General features: G+C 51.7%; 1 protein-coding gene across 8 annotated transcripts in view; it reads right to left on the reverse strand.

Annotated features, from left to right (window-relative positions):
• Nucleotides 1-12,452, reverse strand: part of FMNL2 (formin like 2) — a 119,497-nt gene that overhangs the window by 12,891 nt on the left and 94,154 nt on the right. For 5 of the 8 annotated variants that reach the window (XM_068195067.1, XM_068195064.1, XM_068195062.1 and 2 more), the window contains exons 9-17: nt 11,172-11,265; nt 9,273-9,347; nt 6,029-6,139; nt 4,957-5,106; nt 4,049-4,150; nt 3,349-3,658; nt 2,824-3,006; nt 1,835-1,855; nt 355-479 (exon numbers count right to left, since the gene is read on the reverse strand). In XM_068195067.1, the coding sequence (XP_068051168.1) occupies nt 355-479; nt 1,835-1,855; nt 2,824-3,006; nt 3,349-3,658; nt 4,049-4,150; nt 4,957-5,106; nt 6,029-6,139; nt 9,273-9,347; nt 11,172-11,265 (1,171 nt within the window). The remainder of the gene's footprint in view (nt 1-354; nt 480-1,834; nt 1,856-2,823; nt 3,007-3,348; nt 3,659-4,048; nt 4,151-4,956; nt 5,107-6,028; nt 6,140-9,272; nt 9,348-11,171; nt 11,266-12,452) is intronic. The other 3 variants (XM_068195066.1, XM_068195068.1, XM_068195061.1) reach the window with 1 other exon arrangement.

Genomic DNA, 12,452 nt, shown 5'->3' on the forward strand with positions numbered 1-12,452 from the left:
GAGCCCTGTCCCAAGGTCACTGCTGTGCCCTATCCCTGTGGAGATCTTCCCCGTCCCCACAACTCCCTGACAGGAGGGGGCAGCCAGCTCTGCTCCCAGGAGGAGAGGAAAAGGAATCAGGCTGCTCCAGCAGAGGTTTAGTTGGATATTAGGAAATACTGGCCACTTCCTTCCTGGCAAGCGTGGTCAGGCACTGGAGCCCCCATTCCTGGAGGGATTGAACCCCCTGTGGATGTGGCACTTGGGGACACGGGGCAGCCTGAGGGCTGGACTGGGCGGTCTGAGAGGCTTTTCCAAGCCCAACATTCCATGGTTGCATGTTTTGCTGGGCAGCAGGGGAGGGAGCAGGGGCACCTCGAGGATGCGCTCGTCGTCGATCTCGTTGAAGACGGTGCCGTTGATCTGGTTGGGCTTCAGGGCCACCCAGTTGAACACGGGCATGCGGAACTTGGTCTTGATGGGCTTCTTGATCTTCACAGCTGGGGACAGGACAGGGGGAACTCCTGGGAAACCGCCTGGGAAGGCCCCAGCGCAGCTCCCCAGGTGGGGTTCAGCACTGGGGAAGAACTGGGCAGAGCCGGTTGTCCCACTGGGATCCTGGAGAGGGGAGTCCCAGCCCTCAGCAGGACAGCACCAGCCCCCAGGGCTCTGCAAACCTCCCAGAGGGAAATCTGGGATCCCTGCATCCCCACGAGCTGCCTGGATTGATCTGACCTCCCAGGCTCTGTCCAAATTCCATGGAAAAGGGGGAGAGTGGGTGAATCCAGCCCCATCCTGCTGCTGGCAGAGCCCACTCTGAGCTGTGTCACAAAAAGATGACAGGAAGGGGAAAATGCCCCGTTCCCAAGGCTTTGGGAAACGGGATTTGGGGAAACTGCAGTGAGGCACCTTCTCAGCAGGTCTGACTTTCAAGGCCAAAGGGGCTGAGCTGCAGCAAAGCTGGGCTTTAACAGGGGTTTAAAACCAGGTTTTAATTCCTGTGCTGTGCAAATCCAGCAAATCCCAGCAATTTGGGAACTTTGGAGTAATACAGGAATTTAAACAGAGGCACTGTAAAAATGACACCTGGAAATAAGGCCTGACTGAGCAGGGGACAACCCTATTCCTATTTCTATTCCTACTCCTATTTCTATTCCTAATCCCATTTCTACTCCTATTCTACTCCTATTTCTATTCCCACTCCCATCCTATTCCTATCCCTATTCCATTCAATCTGGAAGCCACATGTATAATTTCCATGATCCAGTTCCCATTTCCTTTTCCTTGCAAGAGAACGTAAATTTGTTCATGCCACAAAATCAATTAATAAAGTCCATCAATCAACCTTTTGCTCCTGAATTACTTCCCAAAAAATCTGGCAAACATGGAACAGCAACGCCGGTCCTGCAGTGCTGGACACCAAGTGGGTAACAGGGAATACACAGAATATTCCAGTGGGTATTTTGGGAATTGTATTTATCCAATTTCTGCTCATCTACACTAAACAGGATTTTGCTCTCTGCTTAATTGATGGGGTTACTTAAAATAGTTCCTAAAAGAAAAGAAGGAATAGCTTTGAGCACCCATGGAAAAAAGGAATTTTCTGCTTGTGCACACATTGGAATGGATAATTAACTGCTCCCAGGTTATTCCAGGACAGGGAAGGCAGGAAAGCCTCATGGGAAAGATAACAGAGCTCAGAACCCCTTCAGATTCCCCTTCCTCCTCCTCCCTTCCTGAGCTCTGGGTGCCCAAATCCCAAGGCTTGGCTCCGACCTCCCCCTGCCCATCCCCTGGATACCCCCGGGACACAGGGAATGCCAGGATAAGGAATACTTAGCAGGAAGGAACCTACAGAAGAGCTTGATGGGCCCATCTTAGCAGGAAGCAGAAGGAACAGAGAAACAAGTGTTAGGAGAGGTCAGAAAAGCAGCATTTGTTATTTCCCAGCTCCCCTCAGCCCCTCAGCGTTCCTGCCCTGGGAATGCTCCTTCCTGCAGAGCCCCTGGCATCCAGAAAAGCCATTTCCAGTCCCATTCTCTCAGAATTCCCACTGAAAAATGGGATCTGCAGCCCCCAGGCACCTCCACGGCCACATCCCGAGGGATCAGCCTCTCTTTGGGGCTGGATTTTCCTACAAAACACCCTGGGACCCTCTGTATCCAGGATGCTTTTTGTCTTCCAAGGAACCTTTAAAGGCTGGAATATTTAAGTAGATATTTTGTCTTTAACGAAGCTCTTAATGAGAGTCTCTTGCTTTGGACTCGTAACGAGCTCTGGAGATTTCTGGGGACACCAGTGAGCCCTCACTCGCTCCCTGAGACACCTGGCAGGAGGCAGTCACTAAAACATGGGTAAGGATGGGCAGCAGGTTGCTCTTCCTTCCAAAAAATCCCCAAATTTTGCCTTTCCTTCCCAAATTCCCACAAAAATTTCGCAAATTTTGCACAGATACTACTTCTCAGAAGAAATCAAACCCATATTCTGTCAAAGTCAGAAACGACCCTGTTTATAAAATACTGTTGGTGTGAGTTTTGTTCCACTGGGGAATCCGACTCTCCCGGACCAAACCCAAACCGTTGGGTTGATAAATCCCAGAATCTCACACTGGTTTGGGCTGGGAGGGACATCAAGGATTATCCAGTTCCCCCATCCCAGGCTGCTCCAAGCTGGACACTTCCAGGGATGCACGGGGCAGCCACAGCTCCTCCGGGCAAACTCAGAGACCCCGGAACGCTCCTTCCTCCCAGGAACTCCTCGTCCCAACCCCAGTGAGGAACAATGGGGTTTGTTTAGGGCCAGCAGTGGGGTGCCCTGCCCTGCCCTCCCCTGAGGGAGCTTTACCTGCCAGGCCAGAGTTGAAGACCACGGTGGGCGAGGCTGTGCCGGGCAGGGGGGGAGCCGAGGGCGGCGGCGGAGGCGGCAGCGGAGCCGGAGCCGCGTCCGGGAGAGGAGGAGGAGGAGGAGGAGGAGGAGGTGGAGGAGGAGGTGGAGGTGGCACAGGCACCGCCACGGGGCCGTTGGGCACTGTGGGATGGAGGGAAAACGGAGTTACCGTGGAGGGAAGGGGCACAAAGGAAGAGCCACAGCATTCCCGCGACGTCCCCTCCCCACCCAGAGCCACCAAAGGCCTTCAGCGCCTGGAAGCGCCCTCAGGACAGAAGGGACCAATTTTCCATCCATGGAAAAGCAGATGGAGGGGGCAGCCAAGTGGGGGTCCCACTCTGCTCCCAGGGAACGGGCACAGGAGGAGAGGGAACGGCCTCAGGCTGGGCATCAGGAGGAGCTTCCCCGCGGGAAGGGTGGTCAGGCACTGGACCTGCCCAGGGAGGTTCGGCGCCCACAGCTGGGATCTCCCTCCCTCCTCACCTGCCTCGGGAGAGCCTGGCAGGGCAGGCAGGGGGGGTGGAGGTGGGGGCAGTGGCACCGAGGAGGCAGCTCCAGGTGTGGCACAGCTCCCTGGCACTGCCTCTGCTCCTGCTGGCACCATCCCGGAGGCCAGGGCCACGGGAAGGATGGAGATGTCCCCATCCCCTTTCTTCTGGATCTTGATGGTTCCCTGCTTCTCCAGCTCATGGATCTTCTTCTCCAGTGTGGACTGGCGCTGGATGGCTTCCTCCTTCTCCTTCACCATCTTCCTCAGGGTGTGAACCTGGCTGTTGGCATCCTTGTAGATCTCCTGGGATGACACAGGAGCAGGGAATGTGCATTCAGAACTCCAAGGGCAGGATCAGAACAGCCTGATCCAGAGAGGGGATTGCATTGCACGTGCCCAGGGCAGCCCCCACAGAGAAATTCTGGATTCTCCCACCCTTTGGGACCTCCACAGGTCCAAAACTCCCACCTGGAATGCTCCAGACCTGGGGAATGAGATGTGTCCACCTCACTCAGTGATTCCTGGCACATCCACAGGGATTTCTGTCCATCCTTTGAGTGCACACATAAACAATTCCACCTGGAATCTGCCCAGGCCTCAATATTGGGAAGCCAAGAGAATTCCCCTGCCCCAGGTCCGTGATCTCCACTCCCTGCATCCTGAATCCACCCAGGCCTTCCCTGTCCCGCTCACCCTGATCACGTCCAGTTCTTTGTTCCTTTGCATCAGTTGCTTTTCCAGTTCCACAATCTTGGCCATGGCTTCGTTCTCCGTATCCTGCAGTTTTTCAGATAACTATCCAGCAAAAGAGAAATGGATTAAAGAACTGGAAACCTGGGGTTTACCCATCAAAGTAAGAGGTAAGAGGTTTCCATCTTGGATAAATTGATAAGTTATTGATATTGCTGGAAACCCTGAAGCCTTTCGTCGGAAAGAGAACAGACTCCTGCCTGAGATGGGAGACATCAACTTGGAATGGGTTTGGAGCAACCTGGCATAGTGGAAGCTGTCCCTGCCCATGGCAGGGGTTGCACTGGATGGGTTTTAATGTCCCTGCCAACCCAAACCATCCCCTGGCTCCTGAAACACCTCAGAGGGGCAAACACTGCACAGTGAGTTAAGAACATTATTTATTCCTAGTGATGGGAATACAGGGATGCTGAGAGAAGGGAAAGCCTTTTTTCAGTTTTGAAGTATGGAAAACCCCTTTTTTAAAAATTATTTCCCACAAGCCAGGCCATGTCTTCCAGCCTAAAGGGACTGACACCAAGGTTTGGGGCAGCAAACCCTGAGCATCCACACAAGAGGATTTTCCAGCCCCTTCCCTCCTGAGCCCCCGTTTAAAGCACAGCCAGGATGTTTTTTCCCCGTTTTGGGCCTGCTCTGCTGAGGAGTTTGAGTTTTCCCTGGACATCAGCTCTACCAGCTCCTACACCTGTGCAGAAGCTCCCTGTGCCAGGTGAATCCTCCTTGGAAGCACCACCAGGGTCTGATTCCTTCCCAGTTCAGAGGCCCAGCGATCCCAAGGCTTTTTCCCAGTGAGCCTCTCCCCAAACTGGGCCGGGCCAGCCCCGAATGCAGGTGGCACCGTGGGCACTCACGTGGGAAAGGTTCTCTTCCAGTTCTTCCACCCTTTCCAGGGCTGCGTTCTTGGTCTCCGCGTCCTCCAGCAGCGCGCCCACGTCGAACACGTTGTCCAGGTAGGCCTGGATCTGCACCTGCAGCTTGTCACTCTCCGTGTGCTTCAGCTTCTGCAGGGCCCAGGGGACACAGGGGACACCGGTGACACCGGGCCCTGGGACAGGGCTGGGGGACAGGGGGAGCTCGGGGCACCTCCACCACCCAGGGAAACCCTTTGGACCCCAAACACTCCTGCTTCACTTAGGCAGGGTCTTATCCTCTCTCCCTCCAGGGGACATCACAGCTTCCCTGCCCATGGAGTGGGAGCTTGAGGGTCCCTCCCAGCCCAAACCATTCCATGATTTCCTCTGTTTGCTGGGAAAGGCTCTGCCTGGTCCCCACGGACTCCCCGGAGCCACCCCCAGACCCCAAACAGACCCACGGCCAGTGCAGCCATGTCCAAACACATCCCACAGACCCCAAATCCCTCTCCTGGTGGACACTGAGCAGGAATCTGCAGGGACAAGTCAACAGCAGCAGGGTTTCCATGGATGTGCTCCCGAGGACAGGGAGAAAAATGCTGCCTGGAGAGGCTGTGGCTGCCCCAGTCCCTGGCAGCGTCCCAGGCCAGGTTGGAGGGGCTTGCAGCCGCCTGGGACAGTGGAAGGGTCCCTGCCCGTGACAGGGAGGATTGAGAAACTCTTTAGGGTCCCTTCCAACCCAAAGGATTCTGGGATCCCATGGAAAATGGAGAAGGGGAAACAAAGAAGCAGCTGACAGACAGACACCAGAGGACTCGTGGCTGTCAGAGAATCCCAGAGGAGACTTCTCCAGCCTGGAGAAGGAGGGAGCCCCGTGGCTGGAGCTGGGGGACGTGGCAGGGCGAGGATGGCTGTGGTTCATCCTCCCTTTGTTATCAGGCTCCAGATTTAGCTGCAGGCTGTAATTCCAGCTGGCTGCAGCCATTCCCTGCTGGCCACGGCCCCTCCAGCTGCGGGACAGCGCAGAAGGGGGGAAAGGGGGGACTGGGAATGGGAGCAGCTCCAGACTCACATCCAGGTACTCGTCCAGGCCCAGCTTGGTGAACTCGTACTGGAGGTGCACTCGGAAGTTCATGTCCTCCACGGAGTGCACCACGATGTTGATGAACTGCATGCAGGCCACCTGCAAGGACACCCCAGGTGAGCCCAGGGGTTGGAACTTGAGACGTAGGCAATTCTCAGAACCTTGGGCTTGTAAGCCAAAATTCAGAATTAAATACAGGATTTTATCTGAGAAACAAACACGGGATGTGATCTTTGAAAAAGGTTTCTAAACTTAAGTGACAGAAGTGAGAATGTAGATTTGTAGTTTAAAGTAGAGACACATTAAGTTAGGAAGAAGGAAGTTTAGAGTTTTAGAGTTTGAGATACAGAAAAAATAAAAGTAGTTACAGAGGTAAGTAAGAAGTTTAGAATATAGCACTGTAGGTTTGTATGTTATAATATGATCCAGAAAGTTTACACTATAACATGAGTTCTTAAGATGAAATATTTAAAGATTATGTTAAAAATATAAATATCTTTGTTAGTAACGTTTTATTGGTTAATAAATCTTTAAAAGTTCCTATAATTAAGAGGTTTTGTGACCTTCTGAGCTGTGTGGTGAAGATGTGAACTGACCTTTCTTACTTTTGCAGAGGATAAGAAAAACAAATTGCATCATCTAAAGCAACCCAGAAATCACATCTGTAACTTATTCAAAATCCCTCCACAAATCCCCACCCCCAGGTATCCCCAGGAACAGCTGGAAGGGGATCTGTGGGACCAGCACTGGGACAGGATCCCCAGCCTTTCCAGGGATTTCCCCCAGGAAATTCCAGGCTTTCCCCCAGGACTTCCAAGGGAAAACCATCAGCTGCTGTCCTGAGCTGCTCCGTTCCCAGGCCAGGCTGGGCTCAGGGAATCTTGGACTGCTGGGATGAAGGGGAATGAGCATTCCAGGAATTAAGTCATGTCTGCAGAGTCACCTCCCCAGAGCAGGAATGCTGCCCTGGCCAGGGCAGGCACCAGGCTCTGAAAAACCAGTCCTGGGTTTACACAGCCTGGAAAAGGAACATTCAGCTGGGCTTGGGTTTAAACAGCCTGGAAAAGGGACATTCAGCTGGGCTTGGGTTTAAACAGCCTGGAAAAGGGAGATTCAGCTGGGCTCGGGTTTAAACAGCCTGGAAAAGGGAGATTCAGCTGGGCTTGGGTTTAAAAAGCCTGGAAAAGGGACATTCAGCTGGGCTCGGGTTTACACAGCCTGGAAAAGGGAGACTCAGCCGGGCTCGGGTTTACACAGCCTGGAAAAGGGACATTCAGCTGGGCTTGGGTTTAAACAGCCTGGAAAAGGGAGATTCAGCCGGGCTCGGGTTTACACAGCCTGGAAAAGGGAGATTCAGCCGGGCTTGGGTTTAAACAGCCTGGAAAAGGGAGATTCAGCCGGGCTCGGGTTTACACAGCCTGGAAAAGGGAGATTCAGCCGGGCTCGGGTTTAAACAGCCTGGAAAAGGGAGATTCAGCCGGGCTCGGGTTTACACAGCCTGGAAAAGGGACATTCAGCTGGGCTCGGGTTTACACAGCCTGGAAAAGGGAGATTCACCTGGGCTCGGGTTTAAACAGCCTGGAAAAGGGAGATTCAGCTGGGCCTGGGTTTAAACAGCTGGGAAAGTGAGGTTAAACTGGGCCTGGGTTTAAACAGCCTGGAAAAGGGAGATTCACCTGGGCTCGGGTTTAAACAGCCTGGAAAAGGGAGATTCAGCTGGGCTTGGGTTTAAAAAGCCTGGAAAAGGGACATTCAGCTGGGCTCGGGTTTACACAGCCTGGAAAAGGGAGATTCAGCTGGGCTTGGGTTTAAACAGCCTGGAAAAGGGAGATTCAGCTGGGGTTGGGTTTAAACAGCTGGGAAAGGGAGATTCAGCTGGGCTTGGGTTTACACAGCCTGGAAAAGGGAGATTCAGCTGGGCTCGGGTTTAAACAGCCTGGAAAAGGGAGATTCAGCTGAGCCTGGGTTTAAACAGCCTGGAAAAGGGAGATTCAGCTGGGCCTGGGTTTAAACAGCTGGGAAAGTGAGGTTAAACTGGGCCTGGGTTTAAACAGCCTGGAAAAGGGAGGTCATTCTGGGCCTGTAAAATTGAGGTTAATCTGGGCCTGGAAGCCCCAGTTTAGGAAAGGGAACTCGCACAAAAAGGCCTTTGCTGGTTGCCCAAAGAACGTTTCCCAAGCTGAACAAGGAGCAGATCCCAGGGACTGGCATCCACACACATCCCAAGCCAGAGTATGGGATGTGGGGAAATCTCCTCTGGAGTGGCCGGAATTGGGGTATGAATCCCAAAAATTTTCCTTCCCTTGCCACACCCTGCTGTGCCCAGGTGCCCCCAGGCTGCTCAGGATCCCGTCTGCCACCCCTGGGAACTGCTCCAGGAAGGAATTTCCCTCATCCTTGCTGGGTTTCTCATGGATCAAACCCCATCCTGCAGCAGCTTCCCACCATCCACCAGGATCCTTCCCAGATTTCTAGGAGGAACCTGAGGATTGGAGCAATCTGATTTTCCTGCAGGAAGAGCCTCCAGGAGTCTCCACGACTCCGGGTCATTTGGTGGGAAGAAGGGACTGAAGGGACGCCCTGGATCACCAGCTGGGCACTGGAATTTGGCCACTTCCCTGGGATCTGTGCCAGGGCCCAGAGGAAAAATGGATGGGATAAATCTGAAACTGCAGGCTGGGTGCCTTCAGGGAAGATGCAAGGATCATGTAATTTCCTCCTTTTCTTTTTAAATCCAAGGAATTTGCCAGCCTGCCTCCCTCACACCACCTCGTTTTTTAACCTGCTGGCCCTCAGGGCTGTGATCCTGTCCTGGAAACATTCCTGGAGCGTTCAAAGCCTGCAGGAATCACCTCACTGCTGCTCTAACACCCGATTTTTGGCAGAAAAAGGTCTTTTACACAAAGCTCAGCACCAAATTGACACAAAGTGCAACACAGGCCTCAGAATTCCCGTGCTGGGGTGGGAAATCCTGCTCAGAATGGACCCACATCGGATCCAAGCACTGAGCAGGAATTCAAGGGAGACTTCTTCCTGATTAAATTAGGATTTGTTTCTCACACTCCAGCAAAGACCTTAAACCCTCAGATTTGGGAGATTTTTGCCACCAGCCCTGGAACCAACACCCTTCCAACACCCTCCTTGCTGCTACAGCTCTGCCCGAGAGAGCAGGGCCAGGCCCAGGGAAGGAAAATGATGGAAAACCCAGGAGTTCCTGGGAAATTCCACTCACCATGAAGTCAATGTTGTTGTCCTCGTTCCGGAAATGCTCCATGAGCTTCTCGAAGCGCTGCTTCTCCCCACACACCTGAAAACCAGCACCACACCTGGGGTCAGCCCCAAAAATCATTTCACACACGCTTTACCTGCCTGTTCGGACCCTCCCCAGCCAGCTTTCCTCCCGTTAGAATATCGTGAATAATTCCACGTGGGCACCTGCAGTGTGAGGCTGAGGAGCCAGGCACAATTCCTGTGCGTTTGTAATTACAAAAGAACTCTTTTTATCTCTTTTCTCCTTAAAAGTTGGATCTTATCCATGAGTGGAAGGAGCAGAGTTGCACCAGGCTGTGCCACAGCTCAGAGCTGACTTTTCTCTGTAATTAGGGAGAAACCCAAATGACAGGGAGGGGAAAAAGAGAAAATTATCCCTGGCTGAAGGAGGAGTGAAAATAAATCAGTGCAACAATTAGCTGGTCAGAATTCCAGAGTGACCTTCCAAAAGCTGTCTGAATGAGCTGAATCCCAATTTATTTTCCTGGCATTTCTTCTTGCCTTGCAGCAAAACACATTGGATTCTTCAAAGTCATGGACCACCTTCAGAAAAGCTCCTCCTCAGTTCTGGGTTTTTCTCCAAAGCACCTGAATCCTGGGTTTATGTGCAAATTCCAGATGTTTTCCCACCCAGAGATGCCACGAGCACACCTCCCCTCCCATATCCAATTCTTCTGGAATATTTTTGTATGAAAACAACCCAGCAGCTGGGTGAGAGCCAGTGCTGGGAAGTGCACCCTGCACAGGGAATAATCCTGGCTCTCTGTCCCACTCAGATCCCACTTTGGATCCCACTGAGCCCTCAGAGATTCTGGATTTCAGTGGAGCTCCCAAAGCTGTCCCACAGCTCCCTCTGCTCTCCTGGAATTCTGCTCCTGCTGCAACGCCAACCTCAGGCAACGTGGATAAAACCATGGAGCCGCTTCTCCCAGATCCATGGAAAGCAGGACAAAGGGCTGGGAATGCTGCTGGGGGAGCTCAGCTGGGATAGCCCATTCCAGCACCATTTGAATTATGATTATTATTTCCAGTTATCTGGAAATTTTCCAGCTCGGCTGGGATATCCCACTCCAGCAGTTTGCCTGCCCTGGGAGGTGCTGGGATTGTTGGAATTACAGCTCCTTTGCATAAACATGGAAAAGATTGATAACATTATTCCAGCAATATGAATTATTATTATTTCCAGTAGTTGAATTATTATTATTATTATTTGTATTTTTATAGGACTATAGGTTTTACTTGTAGGGAAACACCTTTTATGGTAAAAGGTTTTTATTTATTTTATATTTGGAATAGTACTGATTTGTATAGTGGGTTTTTTTTTTGTATTTTGGGTTAATGATTTGGTGTTTGTGTATTTTTTGTAGATTTTGGGTAGTATTTTGTTATATGTTCAAATTTTCTACACTTGAAATAATGGTTTTTGGTGAGTTTTGTAGTTGTGGAATTATTTTGTTGAGGGGTTACATGGAGAGTTGTGAGGGTTTTTTTGAGTTTTTGATTTGTTGTTTTCAGAAGTTTTTTGAATTTTTTTTTAAAGATGTTTGTTTGGATTGTTGTTCTATGCTGAGGAGTGTTTATTTTGCTGTAGGTTTTTATTATTTGAGATAAGGCTGAGATAAGCTCAGCTGGGATATCCCACTCCAGCAGTTTGCCTGCCCTGGGAGGTGCTGGGAATAAAAGGTGCTGGAACTGTTGGAATTCCAGCTCTTCTGCATAAACATGGAGACCATGGAACGGACACCAGGCCGCTCCAGGGGAGAAAAAACCCTTCCTGCAGGGAATTCAGCTGGATGAGCAGGCTCCGATCCATCCTAAGAGAAGTGGGGACAGCCAAATTTGCTGAAGCAGCTCCACGAACCTCCTTGAAGTTATCAAATGCAGATAAAATGATCTCGTGGCCCCCTCGGACGAGGCAAACGGCTGCCAGAAGTTCCAGGACCAGGGCCTTCGTCCTGCGGAGAGAACACAGGGACACCCTGAGGGACAGCACCCGCTCCGGCTGCTCCCCGCAGAGGGACGAGGTGGGAGCTGCAGCCTCGCCCCGTGGCTCTTTGTCGGTGTCCCTGCAAGGTGCACAGCGCCGCTGCGGGGCATTTCGCCTCTCCTGGGACCATGCAGCTTCCCCCGCCCCGGTTTTAAAGCTTCTCAAACCATGCAGGGATCGAAATCCCAAGTTGGAAACTCAAGCAGAAGGGCACTGGAGGAACTCTGGCAAAGGCAGGGCAGTGTCTGAGAGCTGCTGCACCCAGGGAGCTCCCTGCACACACCCGGAGGAGCAGCTTTGCACCCCCACCCACCTTCCTTGGAGGCCAGTTTTTAATGGAAGTGCTTAAAATTCCAATCTGCAGTTTCCCTGACACAAATCTGAATTATTCTCTGTGATAATTTGTATTTATAGCCCCCCACACACACGCAATTCACTGCAGGAACACAGGCTGTTGGAGCACGTCCTTCTCCTTAAAAATCAGGAATTTGAGCTGGTTTTCAGCAGTGAAGCAGAGAAAAACGAGATCACTGAGGGAAAAACATGCAGCAAACTCGGTGTAACCCTCATGGAAATAATCCACAGTATTTCCTTCCAGGATTCCTGGAAAACAAAAGACTTTCTGGGCAGCTGAGCTCTGAGCAGAGGCAAATCATGCACACACAGAAAAAAATTAGTCCCATGCTCAAGCAGCGACTCAAAGCAGATGTTACAGAACAAGAAATACCTTGTGGGCTCTCAAAGGGTCAAGGTTATCTTTGGAAACCAGAAAAAATGGTCACTTCCCTAGGAAATTTTAAATGGAATGTTCAATTCTGCCTCCTCAAGGATTTGTTTTTTTTTTTCTTTTTCCTCCTGCCACAAGAAGAACTTGCAGGGTTTTTCAGGATCAAGGAGCTGTGGTGGGGATTTGCTGCAATATTCCCTCTGAGGGAAGGGGATGGAGATCTCTGGGACTGGAGTCTCCAGTGCTGCCCACACCTCTGGGGCGAGCACAATTCCCTGGAGCTGCTGCTTCCCCTGGGCACATCCCAGCCAACCCTGGGCTCCAAAACCTCAGGGCTGAAACAAACACAGTCTGGGGTCTGAGCAGGGGTTAGCCCTCCGATTATTCCAGTCACATTTCAAAGCAGTTTTTTTATCCACCACAACAGA

Source organism: Anomalospiza imberbis, chromosome 7 (assembly GCF_031753505.1).
Source record: "Anomalospiza imberbis isolate Cuckoo-Finch-1a 21T00152 chromosome 7, ASM3175350v1, whole genome shotgun sequence".
NCBI classification, from domain to species: domain Eukaryota; kingdom Metazoa; phylum Chordata; class Aves; order Passeriformes; family Viduidae; genus Anomalospiza; species Anomalospiza imberbis.